At 35.2% G+C, this 22,904-nt stretch overlaps 1 protein-coding gene across 1 annotated transcript in view; it reads left to right on the top strand.

The window, feature by feature from the left end:
* Positions 1-937: 937 nt before the first annotated feature.
* LOC123548295 (sodium- and chloride-dependent glycine transporter 1-like) overlaps positions 938-22,904 on the top strand; it is a 77,882-nt gene continuing 55,915 nt past the window's right edge. The window contains exon 1 of the mRNA XM_045335442.2: positions 938-1,041. Coding sequence (XP_045191377.2) covers positions 1,006-1,041 — 36 coding nt within the window. The 5' untranslated portion in view covers positions 938-1,005. The remainder of the gene's footprint in view (positions 1,042-22,904) is intronic.

Genomic DNA, 22,904 nt, shown 5'->3' with positions numbered 1-22,904 from the left:
AATATTCATTTTTTCTTAGAACAGCACGTTGCCCTCTGTCGCACACACAGCAACCACAGTTGATTCCTTCAAAGCTGTTGTTACCGTGCCTCTTCTAATATCTGCCCTCTAAACAGACTAGAAAGGTGGGTAGTGAAGAAGTTATTTTCAGGAATGCAACAATACACATTTGCCACCCTACACATATTTATGCCCCACCCCCTGACAAATCCAAGCCTCTATCCACATGCCACATTACATACCCTTCCAACAAACACCCCAAGTAAATCTTTAAATTATACTTCTTCCTCATCTGATCTAGGACCACTGTACAAATTTTATTGTTTGGCCCAGTCCAAAAAAACAAAACAAAGACAAATATCAAACAGGGAATGTCGTGTACAAATTCGATATGTAAAAACACTATACATTTTAATACAGCTTCTATACAAAATCTTCTAAGTTATAAAGGAGAATATATAGTAACTTGAAGAAGAAGAAGAAACTGTCAGTTTATCTCAATTAGTTGAGATTCCCGCCACATGCATAGGTCGAAAATGTATATCAACGAACGTATTGTCAATATTCAATCAGTGTATTTTCTATTTACTCAATGTGTACTTGCACACATCTAAAGGAAAGAAAGTTTTACGTAATTAAGGAATTGTGTGTTGTTTTTTTTTCATAAAGAATGTATGTTTTCAAATTTTAAAAAGTGTGGTATAAATAGGAGCCGAAAGTGTATATAAGTTAAAATGGCATGTAAGCTAACCGCACGTGTGGTAAACTGCACGTGTATAGCTTCTTCTTTTCAAGTTCGCTTAGATCTTTTGTTGAGCAAATGCATCGCTTGTTAAAGAAACATATTACATATAAGTTAAAACATATTACGGAAGTCAAACTCGTTCGTTTTCTAATTTTGACGGTATGGTGATGCTTTTTAGATCACAAGAGCACAAGTTAATCCCCTTGGATACTCAGTAATCGCACGTATTTCACAAATTTAATGTTAACTTTTAGGGAATAATGGGAGGCTTTAAATGCGATCATCTACTAAAAAGGGTTTGTTTTGTTATTCTTTATATGATTTGTTTATTTTTTATATATGTCAAGTGATATATGAACATGACAAGTCGTGTAAAACAATGATCATAGTCGTACAGTAGTCGGATAATTTAAGCTCACTGTAATTTTGGATATGGTTAAGTTAATTATATTTTTTAGTGTTTATTTAAGTGATAACTATTATGTAGTTAAATTGTGTTGTTAGGTATGGTTTTCTTTTAAATAATATGGTAACTGCCAATTTTTTTTCAATCAAAACAATAGAAATTTAATTTGATTAAAAATGAAAGGCAGTGGCTACGATTACAGTACCGTAATCCTAGCCTCTGGTTCTAGGATTACGGAAGTTCCGTATTCCTAGACAACCCTATGAGGATAGGCTAGGATTACGGAAGTATTTAAGAGGCATCAAATATATGTTAGGACATGCATAAATGACGTTGTAAAATTACTTATTTCACTATTATTTCGTGCTATCGATCCGCTGTTTTGGGTTAGTATAATCTTAATGGTGGCACGCGGAAATACTATAGAATTATCTATGTTTCATATATACCTGCAATTTTTGTCATCAAATCAACACAAATGGTCTTTAATAACATACAATATGGTTATAAATAAAAAAAATCAAAGTATAGAATATTTTTTTAAACCTAACTTTTACTCTCATATTTCTATAATATTTCCGCGGGCCGCCATTAATATAGCGTTTAAGATTATACTAACCCAAAATGACAGATAGATAACACGGAATAATAAGGCAGGCATCAAAAATCGCTATTTTAATAAAGTGAAATAAGAAATTTACAACATCATTTATGCATGTCCTAACATATTTTTGATGTCTCTTAAATACTTCCGTAATCCTAGCCTATCCTCATAGGATTGTCTAGGAATACGGAACTTCCGTAATCCTAGAACCGGAGGCTAGGATTACGGTACCGTAATCGTAGCCACTGCCAAAATGAAATTTAAACAGGCTGGTAACATAATTGCCCGATCGGGCTTTCGACATAAAAACTAATATTTCTTGAAAAATAATGAAGATATTTCTTTCGCACTTGGTACATTTAATAAGCATTACATATGATACAAATTAAAATAAAAATAACTTGGTTGCCTTCAGTTTTGGTAGAATTATTTCCCCTTTTCAGATTTTTATGACGCATAATTTTTGAAGTCCAAAAAAAATTTTCTAATGTTAAGTTTAAAACAAAAAAGGGTTCAATGGCTTTCTGATGCTCTAAATTATTGCGCTAGTACACGAATGTGTACATTTTACTGTGCTTTCACTTACAACATTACAGAAAAATGTTAGTTGTAAAAATATTTTTCATACATCTGCACTATAAACAAAGTATTAACCCTAAATATATAGAATAAAGGTATTGGCGCACAAGTTTGGAGCAATAGAAAGCCATTGAACCCTTTTCTGTTTTAAACATTGCATTAAAACATAATTTTTTTGGACTTCAAAAATTATGCATCATAAAAATCTGAAAAAGGAAAGTAATTCTAACAAAACTGAAGGCAACAAAGTTATTTCTATCTTAATATGCATCATATGTTATGCTTAATGAATGGACCAAGTTTGAAAGAAACATCTTTATTATTTTTCAAGAAATATTAGTTTTTATGTCGAAAGCTCGATCAGGCAATGTTACCAGCCTGTTAAAGGGACTGGCCGCCAGATCGTTCGACAACAACAAAAAATTATTATTTTTAACATGTGGAAATAAATGCTATATTTCTTATAAGAAAGCTTTAAAACTTAATTACTGACAAACTGTATGTTATGGAAACACATAAGAATTTGCTGTTTTTACTACTTTTTACAAGGAAAATCGAAAAGCATTGCTCTTAAACTGTCTCGATTATAAATATCTATATTTTGAAGTCATAATTGACTAATTCCACTATAGCGCTATTGGTTATGATGACGGGAAAATGTCTTTATTGATGCAGCGGTCCGGGGTCCAATTCCCGATGCGGTCATCTTTTTTTCTTGATTTGGAATTTTTAAAATATTTTAGAAACAAAAACTCAAATTCTAATGTTCATAATATGACCAAACTTCAATTTGAAAGAAAGATTATTTTTAGCCAATTCTGGAGGTCAGTGCCTTTAAACTGGAACAACAAAAATAATCAAGGTTCATTATTAATGGACCTTGATTATTTTTGTGATTATACAGTGTTTTTTCCACTGATTTGAAATGGGACGTAGCCTTTAAAATTGTGTAACATCTAAATAGGGAATTGTTCAAAAATGTGGTATTTTTATCAAAATTTTACATTTAAGAAAAAATGGGTCATAAATACATTAAGTTAGTGGTAAGTTATACTGCCTTATATTTCAACTGTATACAATTTGCTTGAAAAAGTAAAACAAAACAAAACAAAATATTTTTAACTTTCATAATTTTAGCTTTGAAATTCAGAAAAAAAAATACTACCATTTGGATTGGGACCAAATTATAGCCTTGGAAAAAAAACAACAACACTGGTATGATTACAAAAAGACACAGATCACAAAGTAAAGAGAATAGAATATCTTACCCATCATCAATTTTTGGATGAGGTTCAATTTTAGGAACCAAAAATTTAACTTTATTTTAAATACAGTAGTGGTTGTTTTTATATAATTTTGCTACTACAACAGCTATGACATTAGCGACATGGTTAGAGTATCCATCTACAAATCATGAAGTCTGGTGTTCGGTCCTCGGTTGGGTCTGAGTGTTTTTTTTTGTTTTGTTTTTAAGAAATACTACAATGTGGACAAGGATGTTTGAGTGACTCATGCATTTGGATGTGGCTAGTTCAGTTGATGTGTTAGGCTAGAAATTGATAATCGTTTTACTTGATGCCTCAGGCTAGAAACTGATTGAAGCTTCAGTTATTGACTGATCCTTCAATGATAGAGAGTGTAGTTGTTGTAAGTATATCGGCCACTTCAACAGCCGTTAACCCTTTAGCGACATGGTTAGAGTTCCGCCTACAGATCACAGAGTCCTTGGTTCGATCCTCGGTAGGGACTGAGGAATTTTCGCTTCAAGACGTACTACAATACAGTATTCCCTTCTTAATGAAATGCACCATGCTGCAGAAAAATGATGTCAGTCTTCAAATTAGTTTTATGCCCAGGATATATGACTGGTGGCAGAATGCTATACTCCCTTAATCACACATAAAGGTCAGAAAATTGAAACAGACATTTTTTCAAATTCTCTCAAGCAGGGAGTACTGTATAAAATGAAATGAAATTTTGCGGTTTATAATTAGGGGGTTTCCCATAGTTAAACCAAGTCAAAAAATTGATGGTTGGTAAAACATTTTATTACATTTAATAAACTATATCTTTTGATAAAAACTCATAGATCAGTTTTATTTTTTCTGTGTCGAGAATTGAAAGACATTTCCAAAAAATGTATTAGTTTAAGTATAATAAAAAGATACAATCCGTTTGTTTTAGCAATTAAAATTGTATACAACATTATATTTCACAAAAAAGGATCACCAACAGCCTGTAATTCATAAACTGCTCCATAAACTGCTCCTTCATTTTGATTCGTGACTACATGATGACATTTTTACAATTTATTTGCTACATTGTGGTACCCTAAACTAAAATCATTTTGTGATATCCTTAATTTCATTTTAGGGTATCATTAAATGTATTTTCTGATATCGTACAATACTTGTATTTTAATGATGTCACTAAATTACAGTTCATGATATCATTATTGTATTTTGTGATATCCTAAATAGATTTAAAGATATAATAAAATGATTTAAAGATATCACAATATACAATATTGGATATTGCTAAATAAGAATACTTTTTCATATCCTTAATATAGTTTACTGATACCCTAAAGTCATTTTAGGATCTCAAAAACTAAATTTCATGATAACAATATAAAATCGTTGTTTATGATGTCCTTAATTTGATTATGAAAATGGATATTAATAATTCATACTCAACAGTATATTGTACAATTTCAACTTTTTTAATGATACCATAAAATTGACTTTAGGATATTCAGAAATAGTCTCTATTGTTGGACATCAATGATTCATTTTATGATACCAGTATTCTAAACTGGAATTGAAGATATGTGTAACTGATTAAATGATATCCTAAAATCAATCAAGTGATATCACAATATCAATTTATTGTATGATATCCTTAATTTGATTTAATGATATATAAAATTCATTTTGTGCAATCCAAAAATCACATGTCCAAAACTAATTAATGATGTTATAAAATTGATTTGTGATATCAATAAATGAACATAAGTAAGCTTATTTTGAAGAATAGGTAGAGCTATTCAACTCATCCATTTGTTGGCATCCATGTCCACATCAGGATTTGGTTAAGCTTTTGTGCTCCTAAATAATATATTTTGCAGGGGTTTGGCGTGAGGGGGGTGCAAGGGGCACTTAGATTTCTACTTGTCCGTCTGTCAGTCTGAATTTGTGTCATGCATTCTATCTCAAAAAGATTTTGACCTAGATTCATCAAACCTGATTGGATTGTTAATCAGCATGTGAAGTTCTGTTTTGGATTTCATTCAGTCAGAACCAGAATTATGTTCCTTGACTTGCATGAAGGCCTTAATGTTTGTGTCATGTATATGAAAAAAAGATTATTTGACCTTAAGTCATGAAACGGTTCAAACCACATAGGAATATCATTACATGTGAGTTTGCGCATCTAGGATTTTGTTTATAATTTTACACCACAAGACCAGAGTTATGGCTCTTGACTTAGTCAGATATACATATTAAGGGCCTAAAAGTTTGAAACATGTGACTGTATTTAAAAGTATTTTACATGAAATCATGAAATTTTATTGGAGTGTTGTAAAAATTTGTGCACCTTGACTTTGATTCTGTATTTTAATTACTACTCCCCATAACCCTGCCACCTCACCCCAACTCATCCATGACCCCCTCCCCCCCCCCAAAAAAAAAAAACAATAAAAAAAACCCCTGATGACTCTTACCACCAAACCCAGGTAATATAAATGTTCATTTAGTCTTGCATTGACAACAGGTAACATGACCATACAGTGACAGAAGATGGGGGCACCAGTTTTCTATGGATGCACATCTAGCATGTCTAGTTGTATGTAATCTTACTAAGCAGGTATCTCGGTAACTGTTGTTAGGAGTGAAATTATATATGCTTGTTCACTACGATGATCAGATGATCTAATGCAAATGTTACATAACACATTTTTGCTTTTACACAAAGTTATACTAAAATTGATATATAATTCACATATTATTTGTGTCAGTGTGATGTTAAACCCAACAAAAAAGCATGACACTGTTTTAATTTATTATGTTTTAAGGTTTTTGAATAGTCAAGCACAGCTCTTGTAACATTTAAATGGGTTTAACCTACTTTTCATGACGATTGATGAACCTACTTTTCATGACGATTAATGTAAAATAGTACTTAAATGAAATGTCACGTCAAAACTTCATTTCCATTAGAAGTTTCAAGATTGATAATATAATCATTGTCCCAGAAAGAAAAGGTTTAAGTGAAAAACACTAGTTTTAGAAAAATGAAAAGTCTATTTATTTCATTCTACAGATTTCACACTGATTATATTTTTGTCTTTATAAAGAAAAATTCTATCTGCAACTTACGACCTTTTGTGTATCCAGTAGCTCATAATATGTAATATTATAAGGTCATAGGAGGCAGATACAACTTTTTCTATTTGTAAATATTTCTCAGACTGACACAAAAGTTGGTAGTAAGTCTGCTACCAGACTCGGCCTTTTTACCTCACCTGAGCATGAAGTGCCTGGGGTGAGCTATTTTGATCACTCCTTATCTTTCATCTGTCTGTCCATCCACATTCAGATGACATCTTATCTGAAACTGTCTGTATGATATGGATGAAATTTAGCCTGGATGTTCCTTGGATAGTCCTCTTTCAACTGGATGTTCTTTGAATGGTCCTCTTTCAACTGGATGTTCCTTGGATGGTCCTCTTTCAACTGGATGTTCCTTGGATGGTCCTCTTTCAAATGGATGTTCCTCTTTCAACTGAATATTCCTTGGATGGTCCTCTTTCAAATGGATGTTCCTTGGATGGTCCTCTTTCAAATGGATGTTCCTTGAATGGTCCTCTTTCAACTGGATGTTCCTTGGATGGTCCTCTTTAAAATGGATGTTCCTTGAATGGTCCTCTTTCAGATGGATGTTCCTTGGATGGTCCTCTTTCAAATGGATGTTCCTTGAATGGTCCTCTTTCAACTGGATGTTCCTTGGATGGTCCTCTTTCAACTGGATGGTCCTCTTTCAACTGGGTGGTCCTCTTTCAACTGGATATTCAGGGCCCACGCTGTCGTTCGCCACTCGAGCCATTTGGCGAATCTGCGATGAAAGTGGCGAAGAAAAATCGCGAGTGGCGAAAATGAAAAAATCTTCGTAATTTGGACTGCCATTTTGTTTCAGACGTTCTAAATCGTAACCTTCGAGAAATTATGTTAAAAAAAACAACAGTTGACTGGTTCCGATAATTTTACTTTGTAAAATTAACTTATTACGGGATAGTACTACCCAGTCTGCGTTCACTTTACATATAACAATGTGTAATAAACATCTTGACACACGAGGAGATGCAATTTGCAATCAATTAGCAACCAATTTTCGGGTTAAAATAATCTTTTTGTTTTGTTGTCATTACGGCAGATTAAATGATTGATGCCTTTAATTTCCATGGATGAAATAATTAATAAATAAATCGGCAAAATTAACGTTGTCGCCACCATCAGACAGTATCTTAGTCACAGGTCCAGTGTATTTTTTGTTTAATATAAAAATCCTTTTTTTAAAACACAAATATACTTTTTTTATGTTAGTCAAATGAAAAAAAAAATGATGACAAAAAATCTGGTCACAATATCATACACGACACTGTGACCAGATTTTTGTCATCCTTTTTTTTTTTCATTTGACTAACATATAGAAAGCATATTTGTGTGAAAAAAGGTTGTTTTTTTATATTAAACAAAGAAAAAAATATACACTGGACCCGTGTCCATGATCTTAGTAAGTAATTAGTAAAGGTGTTTGCCATGTTTTTTGAATGTCTTTAAAAGATAGGAATGGATTTGAAATGTAATCCTGTATCAGTTACCAAGACAGAAGATAGTAGGTAAGGGTAGATTTATCGGAAGCACAGAGCACCAAAAACACAGCCCCCGGGCCATGCATTTACATAGTAGGCCCACAACAAAAAGAAGCTGTAATATTTCAGACAGGTTGCTTCAACATCCAACAACATTTTAAAATACAAAACTTGCTTTAGAGGTAACTGAAACTGAAACTGAAACTGGTTTATTTGCTTAAACGCCTATTTCTACATTTAAAACATATTCAATGGCGTTTTACAATACAAGTTGAAATAAAATATTAAATATAAAATATTTTAAATAAGATTAATTAAAACGAATCAAAATAGCAATTATTAATTTAAAGTCAATGATAATACTATATTTTAAAATATTACTAACATACAATTATCACAGACAAACATTAAATTTCTATCACTGTCACCAGCATCATTGTTTAAAACTCAGTCAAAACTTAGAATAATGCAAGGTAGTCTCTGAAGAAATGCGTTTTCAACCTTTTCCTAAAGCAGTCAATTGAAGAACTTTGTCTGATGTTCAACGGCAAATTGTTCCACAACTTTGGCCCTATAGTACTAAAGCTTCTATCACTAAAAGTTTTTCGCTTGTTGAAAGGGACGATGTAACAGTCAACTGATGACTCCGAGGATCTGAGGGAGCGCTGGGGGATTTTCGGTGTTAAGAGTTCAATCAAATATGCAGGCGCATTTCCAACATGGCAATTGAACATGTACGTCAAGATCTTAAAGTTTATTCTGACTTTGATCGGCAGCCAGTGCAAATCGTAGAGTGCCTGCTTAGAACTGTCTCTTCTTCTACGATTCAGAACTAACTTCGCACACATATTTTGAATGCGTTGCAGTTTTGCGATGTCACAATCAGAAATACCGTATAAAATAACATTACAGTAGTCTAAATGCGAAATAACCAGCGATAGCACTAAGGTTTCAGTTGCATCCTGAGTCAAATATTTGCGAATGTTTTGATTCGGAAAAAATTCAACATTGCCGTTCTACACTTTATTTTTATATGCTCTTTGAAAGTTAAAGTTTCGTCCAAATAGGCCCCCAAATATCTGATGTTACTCTGTCTCTTGATTTTATCACCACAAATATCTATCTCGTGAATGTTTAACTTATTCAACTGAGGGGCACTTCCAAAGGCAATATGTTCAGTTTTTGAGGAATTCATTTTTAGTTTGTTACTGTTCATCCACTCATTTGAATCTGTAGCAAACTCCTCTAGTTCACCAATGGATTTAGCCTCGATGGATGGTTCGGGCTTAAAACGTGTGCTTGCGGTGTGGTCGTCGGCAAAGCCAAAGACGGAAATGGACGGGGGAACAATGTCAAAAATCGTTCCTGCGTACGTGAGATAGAGCCACGGCCCTAAACAGCTTCCCTGGGGGACACTACACGTAAGCTCACGTGCTGATGACACTGTTTGATTCACACTCACGCGGCAGCTCCGTGGCCTCAGATATGAGTTCAACCAGTCCAATGCAACACCAGAGACACCATACTGACATTTCAAAACGTCCAAAAGAATATCGTGGTCTACCGTATCAAAGCTGCACTAAGGTCTAATGCTATCAATGCAGTCACTTCTTGATGTTCCATAGCGTCCAAGATGTCATTGATAAGTCTCAATAAAGCCGATTCGCACGAATGATGTTGCCTGTATGCGGACTGATTTTTTCGGAAGGAGATTATGTTCATTTACATGTTTATTAAGTAAATACAGTGCTGCTTTCTCTATCAATTTGGACAAGAATGATAAGTTGCTCACTGGCCTATAGTTTGAGAATATAAGTTCGAGACCAGCTTTCTTTAACAGAGGTCTAACTATTGCCTGTTTCCACTGCACTGGGAAGACTCCTTGAGTCAATGAAAGATTCACTAGTCTAGTTATAATTGGGAGGAGCTCGTTTAAATATGACTTCAACACTTTTGTTGGAATAACATCAATTTCACACGACTTTGTTTGTAACTGGTTAATGAGTTTTCTAACTTCATCCTCACTAAGTTCATCAAATTTTCCAAATTCCGGCACATTTCTCATAGATGGTTTATAGTTTTCAAAATCTTTTAAGCTGTCCCGTATTTTCTGAATCTTTTCCATGAAAAAGTCAGCAAATTTGTCAGCTAGCGTATTTTCATTTTCAACAACAGGCATTGGATTCTCCGACTTGCCGCCGGTGAGATCTGTCACAAATTTGTAAAGTTTTTTGGAATCACCTTTGTATTCGAGCACTTTTTGGCTAAGAGTTCTCTGTTTTTCTAGTTTCAGTTCATGGTGATATTTATTAAGAGCAGTCTTGAAAATTTCATAGTCCTGTGGATTTTGGTACCTCCTCCACAAACGTTCGGATTTGCGCAGAATTTGTTTTAAGTGGCGGATATCCTCATTAAACCACGGTTTCGGATTTCGACAAATAATAGTTTTCTCTTTTAAAGGAGCGTGCTTGTCAATGATATTTTTCATTTCATCTTGGAAAATGTCAACATATGTCTCAATTGAATCACTTTCAATTTTCAAATCAGCAAGGTCACTAGCAAAATCTGAGTCATTTATGTCATTAAAGTTCCGGTAAGTAATAGACTTGCTGATGATGTTTTCCTTTTTCACTTTTGTAATGACTTTTACTACACGATGTCGGATAAGAAAGGACCGGGTTCACATGAGATAAGTTCAACACCATTTGCGACCTCTGTGATCACAAGATCAAGACTCTGACCGAACACTTGTGTTGGGAAATGTACATGTTGTTGCAACCCCATAGCACATAAACAACTGTTGAATTCAGAAATAGTGTTGGTGTCGTCATGTATATGTAGATTGAAATCTCCCATGATCATGAGATTGGGGTACTTGGAAATAACGTCTTCAAGAATTCGAAAAAGTCTTTCAACAAATTGCGTAGGTGTCGCCAAAGCTGGGGGTCTATAAATGCCTACACAATTAATGGTAATGTTTTTAAAGACCATTTGCCATACTCCGTACTCAAAACTTTTGGTGGTGCCAGATACCATTTTGCGCATTTGAACACTACTTTTACAAGTCAGAGCAATACCGCCACCCGTTTTGTTTCTACGATTCGCAACACTGAGTCTATAACCATCTTGATTTAAATCTGATGTTTCGAATTGGGATTGTTTTTCATCGGAATACCAGGTTTTCGTCAAAAGTGCAAAGTCAGTGTTCTCGTCACGAAGCAATTGTCCGACTAGCACATCCTTTTTGACTACTGAATGACAGTTCAATGTTAGACAGGTGACATTCTCTGTATAGTTACTGAGTGTGTTTGATCGTTTTGGATATACAAGATTTGACACATTTATACCATATTGTTTCCTTTGTATACCCACTTTCATTCAAAAGTCCCCCTATATAGCTAGAATATCACCATTTGCTTATCGGAAGTAACAAAAATTTTCAACGCGCCGCGGGAAGGGAAACCTCTCCAGCACCCTCCCTACCATTCCCGAGAAAAAAGGTGGCTCCAACTTTTTCCAGCCCAGTGTGGGCCCTGATGTTCCTTGAATGGTCCTCTTTCACCTGGATGTTCCTTGAATGGTCCTCTTTCAACTGGATGTTCCTTGGATGGTCCTCTTTCAACTGGATGTTCCTTGAATGGTCCTTTTTCAAATGGATGTTCCTTGGATGGTCCTCTTTCAACTGGATGTTCCTTGAATGGTCCTCTTTCAAATGGATGTTCCTTGGATGGTCCTCTTTCAACTGGATGTTCCTTGAATGGTCCTCTTTCAAATGGATGTTCCTTGGATGGTCCTCTTTCAACTGGATGTTCCTTGAATGGTCCTTTTTCAACTGGATTTTCTTTAATGGTCCTCTTTCAACTGGATGTTCCTTGAATGGTCCTCTTTCAACTGGATGTTCCTTGGATGGTCCTCTTTCAACTGGATGTTCCTTGAATGGTCCTTTTTCAACTGGATATTCTTTGAATGGTTCTCTTTCAACTGGATGTTCCTTGGATGGTCCTCTTTCAACTGGATGTTCCTTGGATGGTCCTCTTTCAAATGGATGTTCCTTGGATGGTCCTGTTTCAACTGGATGTTCCTTGGATGGTCCTGTTTCAAACGGATGTTCCTTGGATGGTCCTTTTTCAAATGGATGTTCCTTGGATGGTCCTCTTTCAACTGGATGTTCCTTGAATGGTCCTTTTTCAAATGGATGTTCCTTGGATGGTCCTCTTTCAACTGGATGTTTCTTGAATGGTCCTCTTTCAAATGGATGTTCCTTGGATGGTCCTCTTTCAACTGGATGTTCCTTGAATGGTCCTCTTTCAAATGGATGTTCCTTGGATGGTCCTCTTTCAACTGGATGTTCCTTGAATGGTCCTTTTTCAACTGGATTTTCTTTAATGGTCCTCTTTCAACTGGATGTTCCTTGAATGGTCCTCTTTCAACTGGATGTTCCTTGGATGGTCCTCTTTCAACTGGATGTTCCTTGAATGGTCCTTTTTCAACTGGATATTCTTTGAATGGTTCTCTTTCAACTGGATGTTCCTTGGATGGTCCTCTTTCAACTGGATGTTCCTTGGATGGTCCTCTTTCAAATGGATGTTCCTTGGATGGTCCTGTTTCAACTGGATGTTCCTTGGATGGTCCTGTTTCAAACGGATGTTCCTTGGATGGTCCTGTTTCAAAAATTTTCTGAGGCATCCATACAGTGCTCTCTATTTGCATGTGGCTATTATTGAATAATGTTTATTCATACAGTCAAACCTATATTAAACAAGGGAGCTACACAATGTTTCTACTTAAGGCAGCTGGCTGCTTAAGACAAGTTAAAATTAGAACAAAAAGTCTATTTGGAAGGTAAACTGACTGGCTGCTTAAGAGATGTTGCTTTTTACATATGGCCACTAACACAGGTTCAACTGTAGGTGAAAGTACAATGCAATTTATTTTGCTCTTGAAAATAAACCTTTAGATTTTCTGTACCAGGTGATCTCTCTTGAAATGTTTTCTTTAGCTTGTGTGCAACTATAGTTATGTCCCAACACACAGTGCTGTGGGAGACATACTGATTTACTCCTGTCTGTGTGTCCATGTGTGTGTCTGTCACAAATCTTGTCAAAGTCTAACATTTCTCATCCGATCTTCATCAGACTTGAACAAAATGAGTTTGCCAATAAGTCCTCGGCCAAGTTTGATAACTAGCCAATTCGGCCCAGGCCCTTCAGAATTATGGCCCTTGAATTACCGAAAATCACTTTGTACACAGATGCCAGTGATACATGTATTGGTGCATGGTTGACTCAGATAAATAACTATTCAGAAGATTAGGCAGTTGTGGGAGACATGCCCTTTTCTCAAAAGCAGCTCTAGTTTTTTCTGTTATTAGTTTTTTTGTTAGTGAGAAAAATGTCATGCTGGCCTTCATCATTCTTGGAAAAGACAAGTACATGTAAGTCACAAAAAAAATCACACTACTTAAAAAGTCCTTGAAATTTCCTAATTCAGATAGAAAAACTTAAGGTTTCGATGGAGGACTTGAGAAACAAAAATCAAACAACACCAAATCATAGAAAGAAAGAGTTGTTTGACATGAAAATTGAACAGCATGTAAAACATGTATATTACTTTACGAAACAAGTGTCAGTATACTGATATAAACATTGAATTCCGGAAAAGGGCTGCCTAAAGGGGCTCCACTTCCGGACAGTTAAACGTCCTTTAAAAACTCACATTTTACAAAGAACTGTTTACACATGTTTGTTTTGATGCATTTGCAATAGTGTGCGAGTGGTGAAATTTCGAATAACAAGGTGGAACATAGTTTTTCAGCAATTGTTTATCTTTTTTCTTTACAAATGGCATTCATTTTCAAAGGGAGACAACTTTTTCTCAAAGATTACTTAAAATAATCGGAAAAAGTTGTTTCCCTTTGAAAATGAATGCCATTTGTACTTAAAATAATCGGGAACAGTTGTCTCCCTTTGAAAATGAATGCCATTTGTAAAGAAATAAAGATAAACAATTGCTGAAAACTGTGTTCCACCTTGTTATTCGAAATTTCACCACTCGCACGCTATTGCAAATGCATCAAAACGAACATGTGTAACAGTTCTTTGAAAATGGTGAGTTTTTAAAGGCGTTTAACTGTCCGGAAGTGGAGCCCCTTTAGGCAGCCCTTTTCCGGAATTCAATGTTTATATCAGTATACTGACACTTGTTTCGTAAAGTAATATACATGTTTTACATGCTGTTCAATTTTCATGTCAAACAACTCTTTCTTTCTATGATTTGGTGTTGTTTGATTTTTGTTTCTCAATGCCTCCATCGAAACCTTAAAGTAGTAATTAACATTTAAGCAAGTGGGAATTGAAATGTTAAATTGTCATATAAAATATAGAGAGCATTATTGTACAGGGATGATTTGCTACTGTTTTCCCATAACTAACTTGAAGGACAAAATCCATCATTGTCAAAGTTAGCAGGAATTATTATGTAGTAGTTAAATTTAAGTCCTGTTTATTACTACTGTTTGCAGATCAAATTGCCCTTTCACCTTTTCTTAAATCGATAGACTTGTACCTTTACGTCACAAAATCAGCGATGCTGAAGCTATTTTTGGATCTCGTCTATACAGGTCACTCCTCCTTTCTGATACGAGTAAAAAAAAATACTGAATGAACTTGTTTACATAGACTGCATGACCGGGAAATGATGATTTAAATACTCATAAATACTGTTGGAACGGGTGTTTAACCGGATTGTAACAGATGTACCAGATCTAATCTTCATTTAGAATTTAAATGAATGGTTCTCATGTTTAGTTTTCACTATAATTATAAAACGTGCCTGACTCGAGTTGTTGGATTCGCTCATCATTGATCGAAGGGCATAAGTTCGAATCCAGGAACCAACCATGCCTCTTAACCTTTACCCTGCTAAATTTCTTAAATGGACTGGTCCGTCATTCAGTTTGGGCAGTACCATTTATTATTCAAAGGGGTGTTCACTGAAAATTTACTGACTGAATAGCGAACAGTGCAGACCAAGAGCAGCCTGCAAGGATGTGCAGGCTGATCTTGGTCAGCACTAGTCGTAAAGGCAGAATCACTTGCCGCCAGCAGACTAAAGGTTAAGTGGTAAAAAGTCGGCAATTTCTTACAGAATATGTGAGTCTTAGTCTAACTAATTTGAAGAGATTCTAGGAAACAGTTACAAGTTGTTTTCTCCACTAGAAAAAAATTGTCATCGCTAGATTTGGGTTGAACTGCTGATTTTGTTGCGAATATGAGATAAATTCAAATAAAACTTACATGTATCAAAAGGTAGTCCAAATAATTGTACTCAAGAGTTGAATATTGTTTATTTTTTGACTGGTCGATATCCCCTTTAGGTAGACAACGTAAAATATCAAAATGTAAAATCGGTCTTCTGGAGGTCTCATTATTTAGACTTATCAAAAGGCGGATTCAGTTCCTCATTAATTTATGTAAAAGTTATCATAATTCCCCTTAACACGATTAACGTTACATATACAGTGCAAGCGAGAAAAAAAAACAATAACTTTACATGACGGTGTGCTGTTATTTCTCCTCAGTTATTTTGGTCCTTTTAGAGTGACTGTCACAAATATAAAACAAACTTAACATCGAATTATTTTTACTTATGTGAGTCTATAACTGGTTCTTTCCATGAACAAAGACAATGCTTATCAACTGCCTGTATGTAAATAACTGAAATAGTGTTTTAACGACTTCAAATTAATAGTAGATAAGTTCACATACACGTAAACCCCACCAAAAAAAAAAAATAATAAAAAAAAACTAGATCTATAATGGAGTTAGATCTGGGATAGTTAAGCTACGGAAGACACTGCAAAAGTTTGAATATCAAATGAATCTGTTTTTATGGATATGACAATTAGATCTAGGGCCTACAAGTGTTACGTAGCTTGAAGGTTCAATGATACCTTTCTGTAAAACCTTATATACCTTGCGTGGTTGGAAATTTCGTCAATAATAATTGTCATAACAAACAAAAAACGCTGTTTTCATTTAAATGTAGTTGAAATATTTAATTCTACTTTTAAAACATAACCATTATCACCTTATTGCACTTTACAATGTATGCAAGTACGGCGATACTTCGAAGATAGAGTCAGGGCTTTTGCTTTGTGTGACGTCAAGATAAAGAAAAAAAAGTTTCATGACAAGGTGAATGAATAATTTTTTGCGGATGAGGCGGGGTTAATTTGTCAGCGTTACTCCAAAAATAGCTTCAGGTTCACAGCTTTTGTGACATAAACTTTTTGCAACTCTATCGATTTGAAATAAGTTGAAGGGGAAGTTTGATCTGCAAACAGTAGTGTCTAGATGCCAGTTAACCTTAAGCCTGCTGGGAGCAATTGGTTTTGCCTTGTGGCCAGTGCTGACAAGATCAGCCTGCACATCCATGCCAGAATTGAATGATGGACCAGTCCATTTTAGAAATTTAGCAGGGTAAGGGTTCAGGGTTTTCAACAAAGGTTTCTGTTATTCGGACAGTCAAATCAAAATGAAACAGTGTTATACCCATTTTGTAGATGAATACATTAACGGGGCCTTCATTGCCAAGTGTTAAATTAAGGTGACTTACAAGTACTTTGTTTGAGCCTTGCTCAGATTGTCATGTGAGGAAGCCAACCTGCTTCCACTGTTACAAGCTTAAAGTTGGCCCTACAACTTGAATTATATCGATAGAACCTAAAACCAAATAAAAAATGTTTTATAAGTACATTGAAAGACGTTCTTAATTTTGACATTGAGACTGAGTCATTAGCTGATAAACTTCTGTTATCAGGCATGGATTCAATCAATCTGTAATCTAAATCCATTGATTTGACAGCTGTACAAGGTAATAGATAATTTTTTGTAGTTTATGTCTGACATTTGAAGACCTTGGTGAAGTGTCCAATTTTCACATCAGTACATAATGCAGCAGTTTAAATTGAATGTTGAACTTTTGCTAAACAAGTAATATATAAAGACATGTATGTAAGAAAATCGATTAGGCCATACCAAATTGGTTTTTAGTTCATCGGAATGACCTTATGAAGAATTTATTCATAATTATGGAAAAAAAATTAATTTAATTGCTCGCATGTACAGAGAAAACTGGGATTTTTTTAGCTCATCTGATTTTTTGAAAAAAAATGATGAGTTATTGTCATCACTTGAGCGGTTGTCGGCGTCGGCGTCGGCGTCGGCTGGTTAAGTTTTATGTTTAGGTCAGCTTTTCTATTAAACTATCAAAGCTATTGCTTTGAAACTTGGAATACTTGTTCACCATCATAAGCTGACCCTGTATAGCAAGAAACATAACTCCATCTTGCTTTTTGCAAGATTTATGGCCCCTTTTGTACTTAGAAAATATCAGATTTCTTGGTTAAGTTTTATGTTTAGGTCAACTTTTCTCCTAAACTATCAAAGCTATTGCTTTGAAACTTGGAATACTTGTTCACCATCATAAGCAGACCCTGTACATCAAGAAACATAACTCCATCTTGCTTTTTGCGAGATTTATTGCCCCTTTTGGACTTAGAAAATCAGTTTTCTTGGTTAAGTTTTATGTTTAGGTCAGCTTTTATCCTAAACTATCAAAGCTATTGCTTTAAAACTTGCAACACTTGTTCACCATCATAAGTTGACCCTGTATAGCAAGAAACATAACTCCGTCCTGCTTTTTGCAAGATTTATGGCCCCTGTTGGACTTAGAAAATATCAGATTTCTTGGTTAAGTTTTATGTTTAGGTCAACTTTTTCTCTTAAACTATCAAAGCTATTGCTTTGAAACTTGCAACACTTGTTCACCATCATAAGCTGACCCTGTACAGCAAGCAACATAACTCCATCCTGCTTTTTGCAATAATTATTGCCCCTTTTGGACTTAGAAAATCATTTTCTTGGTTGAGTATTATGTTTAAGTCAACTTTTCTCATAAACTATCAAAGCTATTGCTTTAAAACTTGCAACAGTTTTTCACCATCATAAGTGGACACTGTACATCAAGAAACATAACTCTATCCTGCTTTTTGCAAGAATGATGGCTCTTTTTAGACTTAGAAAATCATGGGTAGGACAATATTTCTATTACACAAAAAAAATCAGATGAGCGTCAGCACCCGCAAGGCGGTGCTCTTGTTTTATTTTGCAGTTAATTAATAAAAGGAAAGTGATCAGTAAAATTTAAACACAATATTTTAACTTAAAATGAGCCAGCCTTTGAAGGATAAGGAGGGGCTATTTCTCTTAAGTCAAAAGTTAACTAACTCAGATTTTGAAGCAGTCCACTTGGACCTGAAAAATCATGGTAGATAGTGCTACTCTTTTCAGTCACACTGTCTTTCAAAACACCTACTAAATTTGTTAAATTGTTAAAAAGTCATCTTGATTGGTCAAAAAAATGGCTGCTGGGGGCAGGTCTATTTTCCCCTATATGATAATGTGGAAAACTTTGAAAATCTTCTTCTGCTGAGGTTAAATCTTCTCCACTGAACCTGCAAACCAGTTTTCATAGAAATTTGACAGAAATGTTTCTTGTTAATTTTTAGCTCACCTGAGCCAAAGGCTCATGGTGAGCTTTTGTGACTGCTCAATGTGCGTCGTGCGGTGTGCGTCGTGCGTCCGTCAACAGTTTCTAAAAAAATCTTCTTCTTGAAAACCACTGAGCAGAATTATACCAAACTTCACAGGAATGATCCTTAGGTGGCCCCCTTTCAAAATTGTTCAAAGAATTGAATTCCATGCAGAACTCTGGTTGCCATGGCAACCGAAAGGAAAAACTTTAAAAATCTTCTTGTCCAAAACCGCAAGGCGTAGAGTCTTGATATTTGGCATGTGACATCATCTAATGGTCTTCTATGAAGATTATTCAAATTGTGCCCCTGGGGTGAAAAGAGGACCCACCCCACGGGTCACAAGTTTTACATAGACTTATATAGGAAAAACTTTAAAAATCTTCTTGTCTAAAACCATAAGACCTAGGCCTTTAATATTTGGTATGTAGCATTGCCTTGTGGTCCTCTACCAAAATTATTCAAATTATAACCCTGGGATGAAAACAGGCCCAACCATGGGGGGTCTCAAGTTTCGCATAGACTTATATAGGAAAAAACTTCAAAAATCTTCTTGCCTTAAACTGCAAGGCCTAGGCTTTTGATATTTGGTATGTTGCATTGCCTTGTGGTCCTCTGCCAAAATCGTTCAAATTATGCCGCTGGGGTGAAAAGAGGCCCTGCCCTGGGGGTCCCAAATTTAAAAAACATAGGCTTGTATAGGGAGAAAAAAAATCTTCTTGTCTGAAAGTTCAAGGCCTAGGCCTTTGATATTTGATATGTAGCATTGCCTAGTGGATTTCTAACAAGATTGTTGAAATTATGCCCCTGGGGTGAAAAGAGGCCCCGCCCTTGAGGTCACTTGTTATATGAGTTATGTAGGAATAAATACTTAAAAAATTATCAGATCATATTTCCTAGACTGTTTTATTATAATTACCTGATGACCACAAGCAATTAGGGGGTCACTTGATTGTGACCTTGACCTACTGACCTACTTTCTTGTTTTTTAAGTTACAGCCTTGAAATATGTATGACATGTACAGTTTTGCACACCGATCTTAAAACTGACATTCAGTGACCATGAATGTGACCTACTTTCTAATATTTTAGCATAAGTGTGCCATTTTAAACATGTCGCTTATATTACTCAGGTGAGCGATTCAGGGTCATCATGACCCTCTTGTTTACCTGTCTGAGCTGTGAATACAGGGCAATCTTTAAGTTAGCTCTCTTGTTTTAATTAACGGTTACAAATTAATATACACTTAATTAAAACGAGAGTTAAACTCATCAAAGGAGAAAATTGAATTTTTTTTTCTTAATTAACATGATATCATTTTGAAATGTTACTAATTTAAAATTCCTGTCTTTGGAATACATTATTATTATAACGTTTATGAATTTTAAAGACAGGGCTACATGAAATAAGATGTACATTTTGTATTTGTAAAGTAAGTGTTGCTCCTAGAGATTTGTTGGGTGTATACTCATAAAAATGGCTTAAAGACCTGTTTTTAGCTCGTCTAACAACAAAGACTGCTTAAGATGTCAGAGCTATACATCTATTACTCCTGTGTCCGTCATCCTTTTTTGTCCTTCGTCAACAATTTTACTGTCAACACTTTAGAGATCACAATATTTCCCAGTCTTTATGAGCTGTGGTAGAAAGTTTCCCTCAAATCTAGGTTACTTGGTCAAAATATTAAAGAAACTTTATACCTGATCATCTTAAAACAATCACCTGCCTGCTTAGCTCAGTAGGGAGAGCGTTGGTCTACGGATCGCAGGGTCGCGTGTTCGATCCTCGGGCAGGGTGTATGTTCTCCGTGACGATTTGATGAAAGATATTGTGTCTGAAATCATTCGTCCTCCACCTCTGATAATTCATGTGGGGAAGTTGGCAGTTACTTGCGGAGAACAGGTTTGTACTGGTACAGAATCCAGGAACACTGGTTAGGTTAACTGCCCGCAGTTACATGACTGAAATACTGTTGAAAAACGGCGTTAAACCCAAAACAAACAAACAAACATCTTAAAACAATGCCAGAATATTAGTCTGTAAAATGCCAAAGATGAGAAATTAGGTCACTAGGTCAGTCCATAGAAAAACCTTTTTAACAGGCCACAATCTATACTTGGTCTTTTACATAATTTAGTCGCAATGTTTGTCTTTAAAAGTCATGTTTGAAACTGGGTAACCTCAGGTAAAAAACTTGGTCACTAGGTTATTAATTATAGAAAAAGCATGTTAACACTTTAATGGCAACGTTTTCTGTCTAATGATCACACATTTTGTCTTTATGAAATTTATGTTTAGCTGAAAACTGGGTTAAATGACACTAGGTAAAATCATGGAGAATCTTGTTAACGCACTAGAGGCCACATTTTCTACTTGTTCTTAAAAAGTTGTCTCTATGATATCAAAGTCAGGTTTGAAACTAGGTTATATAAGGCCAGAAAGTTTGTCAAATTTAAAAAAAAATGTGTTAACATACAATATGTCACATTTTCTACCTTATCTACAAGTTGAAAATAAGGTTCCATATCAGCAGAAAATAATTGTCTTTCCCTGAGTTTAAATTAGTGCCTCGAATGTTGTTTTATGTTTGACATAGATTGCCCTGTTTTTAGCTCACTTGTCACGTAGTGACAGGGTGAGCTTTTGTGATCGCCCTTCGTCCGTCGTCCGTCCGTTCACAATTTCCTTGTGAACACGATAGAGACCAGATTTTGTATTTGATTTTAATCAAACTTGCACACAACTTGTATGGGCATAATATCTCGGTTCCTTTCAAAAACTGGCCAGATCCCATCATAGGTTCCAGAGTTATGGCCCCTTAAAGGGCCAAAATTTGCTATGTTTGGCTTGTGAACATGATAGAGACAACATTTTGCAATCAACTTTAATCAAACTTGCACACAACTTGTATTGGCATAATGTCTCGGTTCCTTTCTAAAACTCAGATCCCTTCATGGGTTCCAGAGTTATGGCCCCTTACAGGTCCAAAATTTGCTTTTTTGGCTTTTGCATCCATATAGAGACTTCATTTATGGTTTGATTTGATACAAAATTGCAAAATATCTTCAACAACAATAAATCTTGGATTCCATGTTGAATCTGTCACAACCAATCATAGGTTCTGGAGTTATTTTATATCTGATTACCTCCCCTGATTTTAATCAAAATGGATTTATATCAGTATTAAAGTACTTATAGGACTCATTTGAAATTTCATTATTGTCATTGGTTGGACTGAGACAACAGGGTAGATAACTATGGACTGATTTTATGTCAAATTACCTCCCTTTATTTCAAATTAAAATGGGTATATCTCTGTAATTAATGAAGATACTGATTTGAAATGTCATTTATGCCATCAGATGGACTCGGACAATCAGGGTAGATAACCTTTGACTGAATTTATGACAAATTTACCTCCCTTTATTCTATGTAATTGAATATTCCTCTGATGAGATTAGTTTTAAATGTCATTTAAGTCTTCCAGGGTAAGGAATAGTCATGCTAGTACAATAATGCAGCATTTGAGCCTAGGACCCTCAAACTTGGTATGGAGATTGGCCCTGACTAGTATGCGACCCATAGGGACTGTTACAAGAAAATATTTATCCTGATGATATTTAATGCGTATGCCTATGTGATCTTTGTCAAAACTTGATCTTATCATTAAGAGCAATGGTACTCAGGTGAGCGATATAGGGCCATCATGGCCCTCTTGTTGTCAGTTTTACACCCCTTTGAAAAAGAGGAGGTGTATTATATATTGTTCCTGATGTTTGGTCTACAATGGTCCAACACCATAAAATGATTGCCTTTGGTCAATAGATGACCTCTGTAGTTTTGGGTTCAGTTGGCCAAAGATGAAGATTGTAGTGACCATGGACTGAGAACGGTTTCTGAGCACTAACTGGAGAATTCACAGGCCTGCAGTGGTCAGATTTCATGGACTGATTGTGCATGATCACTAAATGATTGCTATTGTTTTAGCCTAATGGATTAGTCCATCTTTCAGTTTGGACAATACCATTAACTGTTAAAAGGGGTGCTTACCAAAAAGATACTGACTGAATAGCAAACAGTAAACTGAAACTGTTTTATTTGAT

The sequence above is a fragment of the Mercenaria mercenaria genome, chromosome 6 (assembly GCF_021730395.1).
Source record: "Mercenaria mercenaria strain notata chromosome 6, MADL_Memer_1, whole genome shotgun sequence".
Classification (NCBI taxonomy): domain Eukaryota; kingdom Metazoa; phylum Mollusca; class Bivalvia; order Venerida; family Veneridae; genus Mercenaria; species Mercenaria mercenaria.
This window is presented reverse-complemented; position numbering and strand designations above follow the sequence as displayed.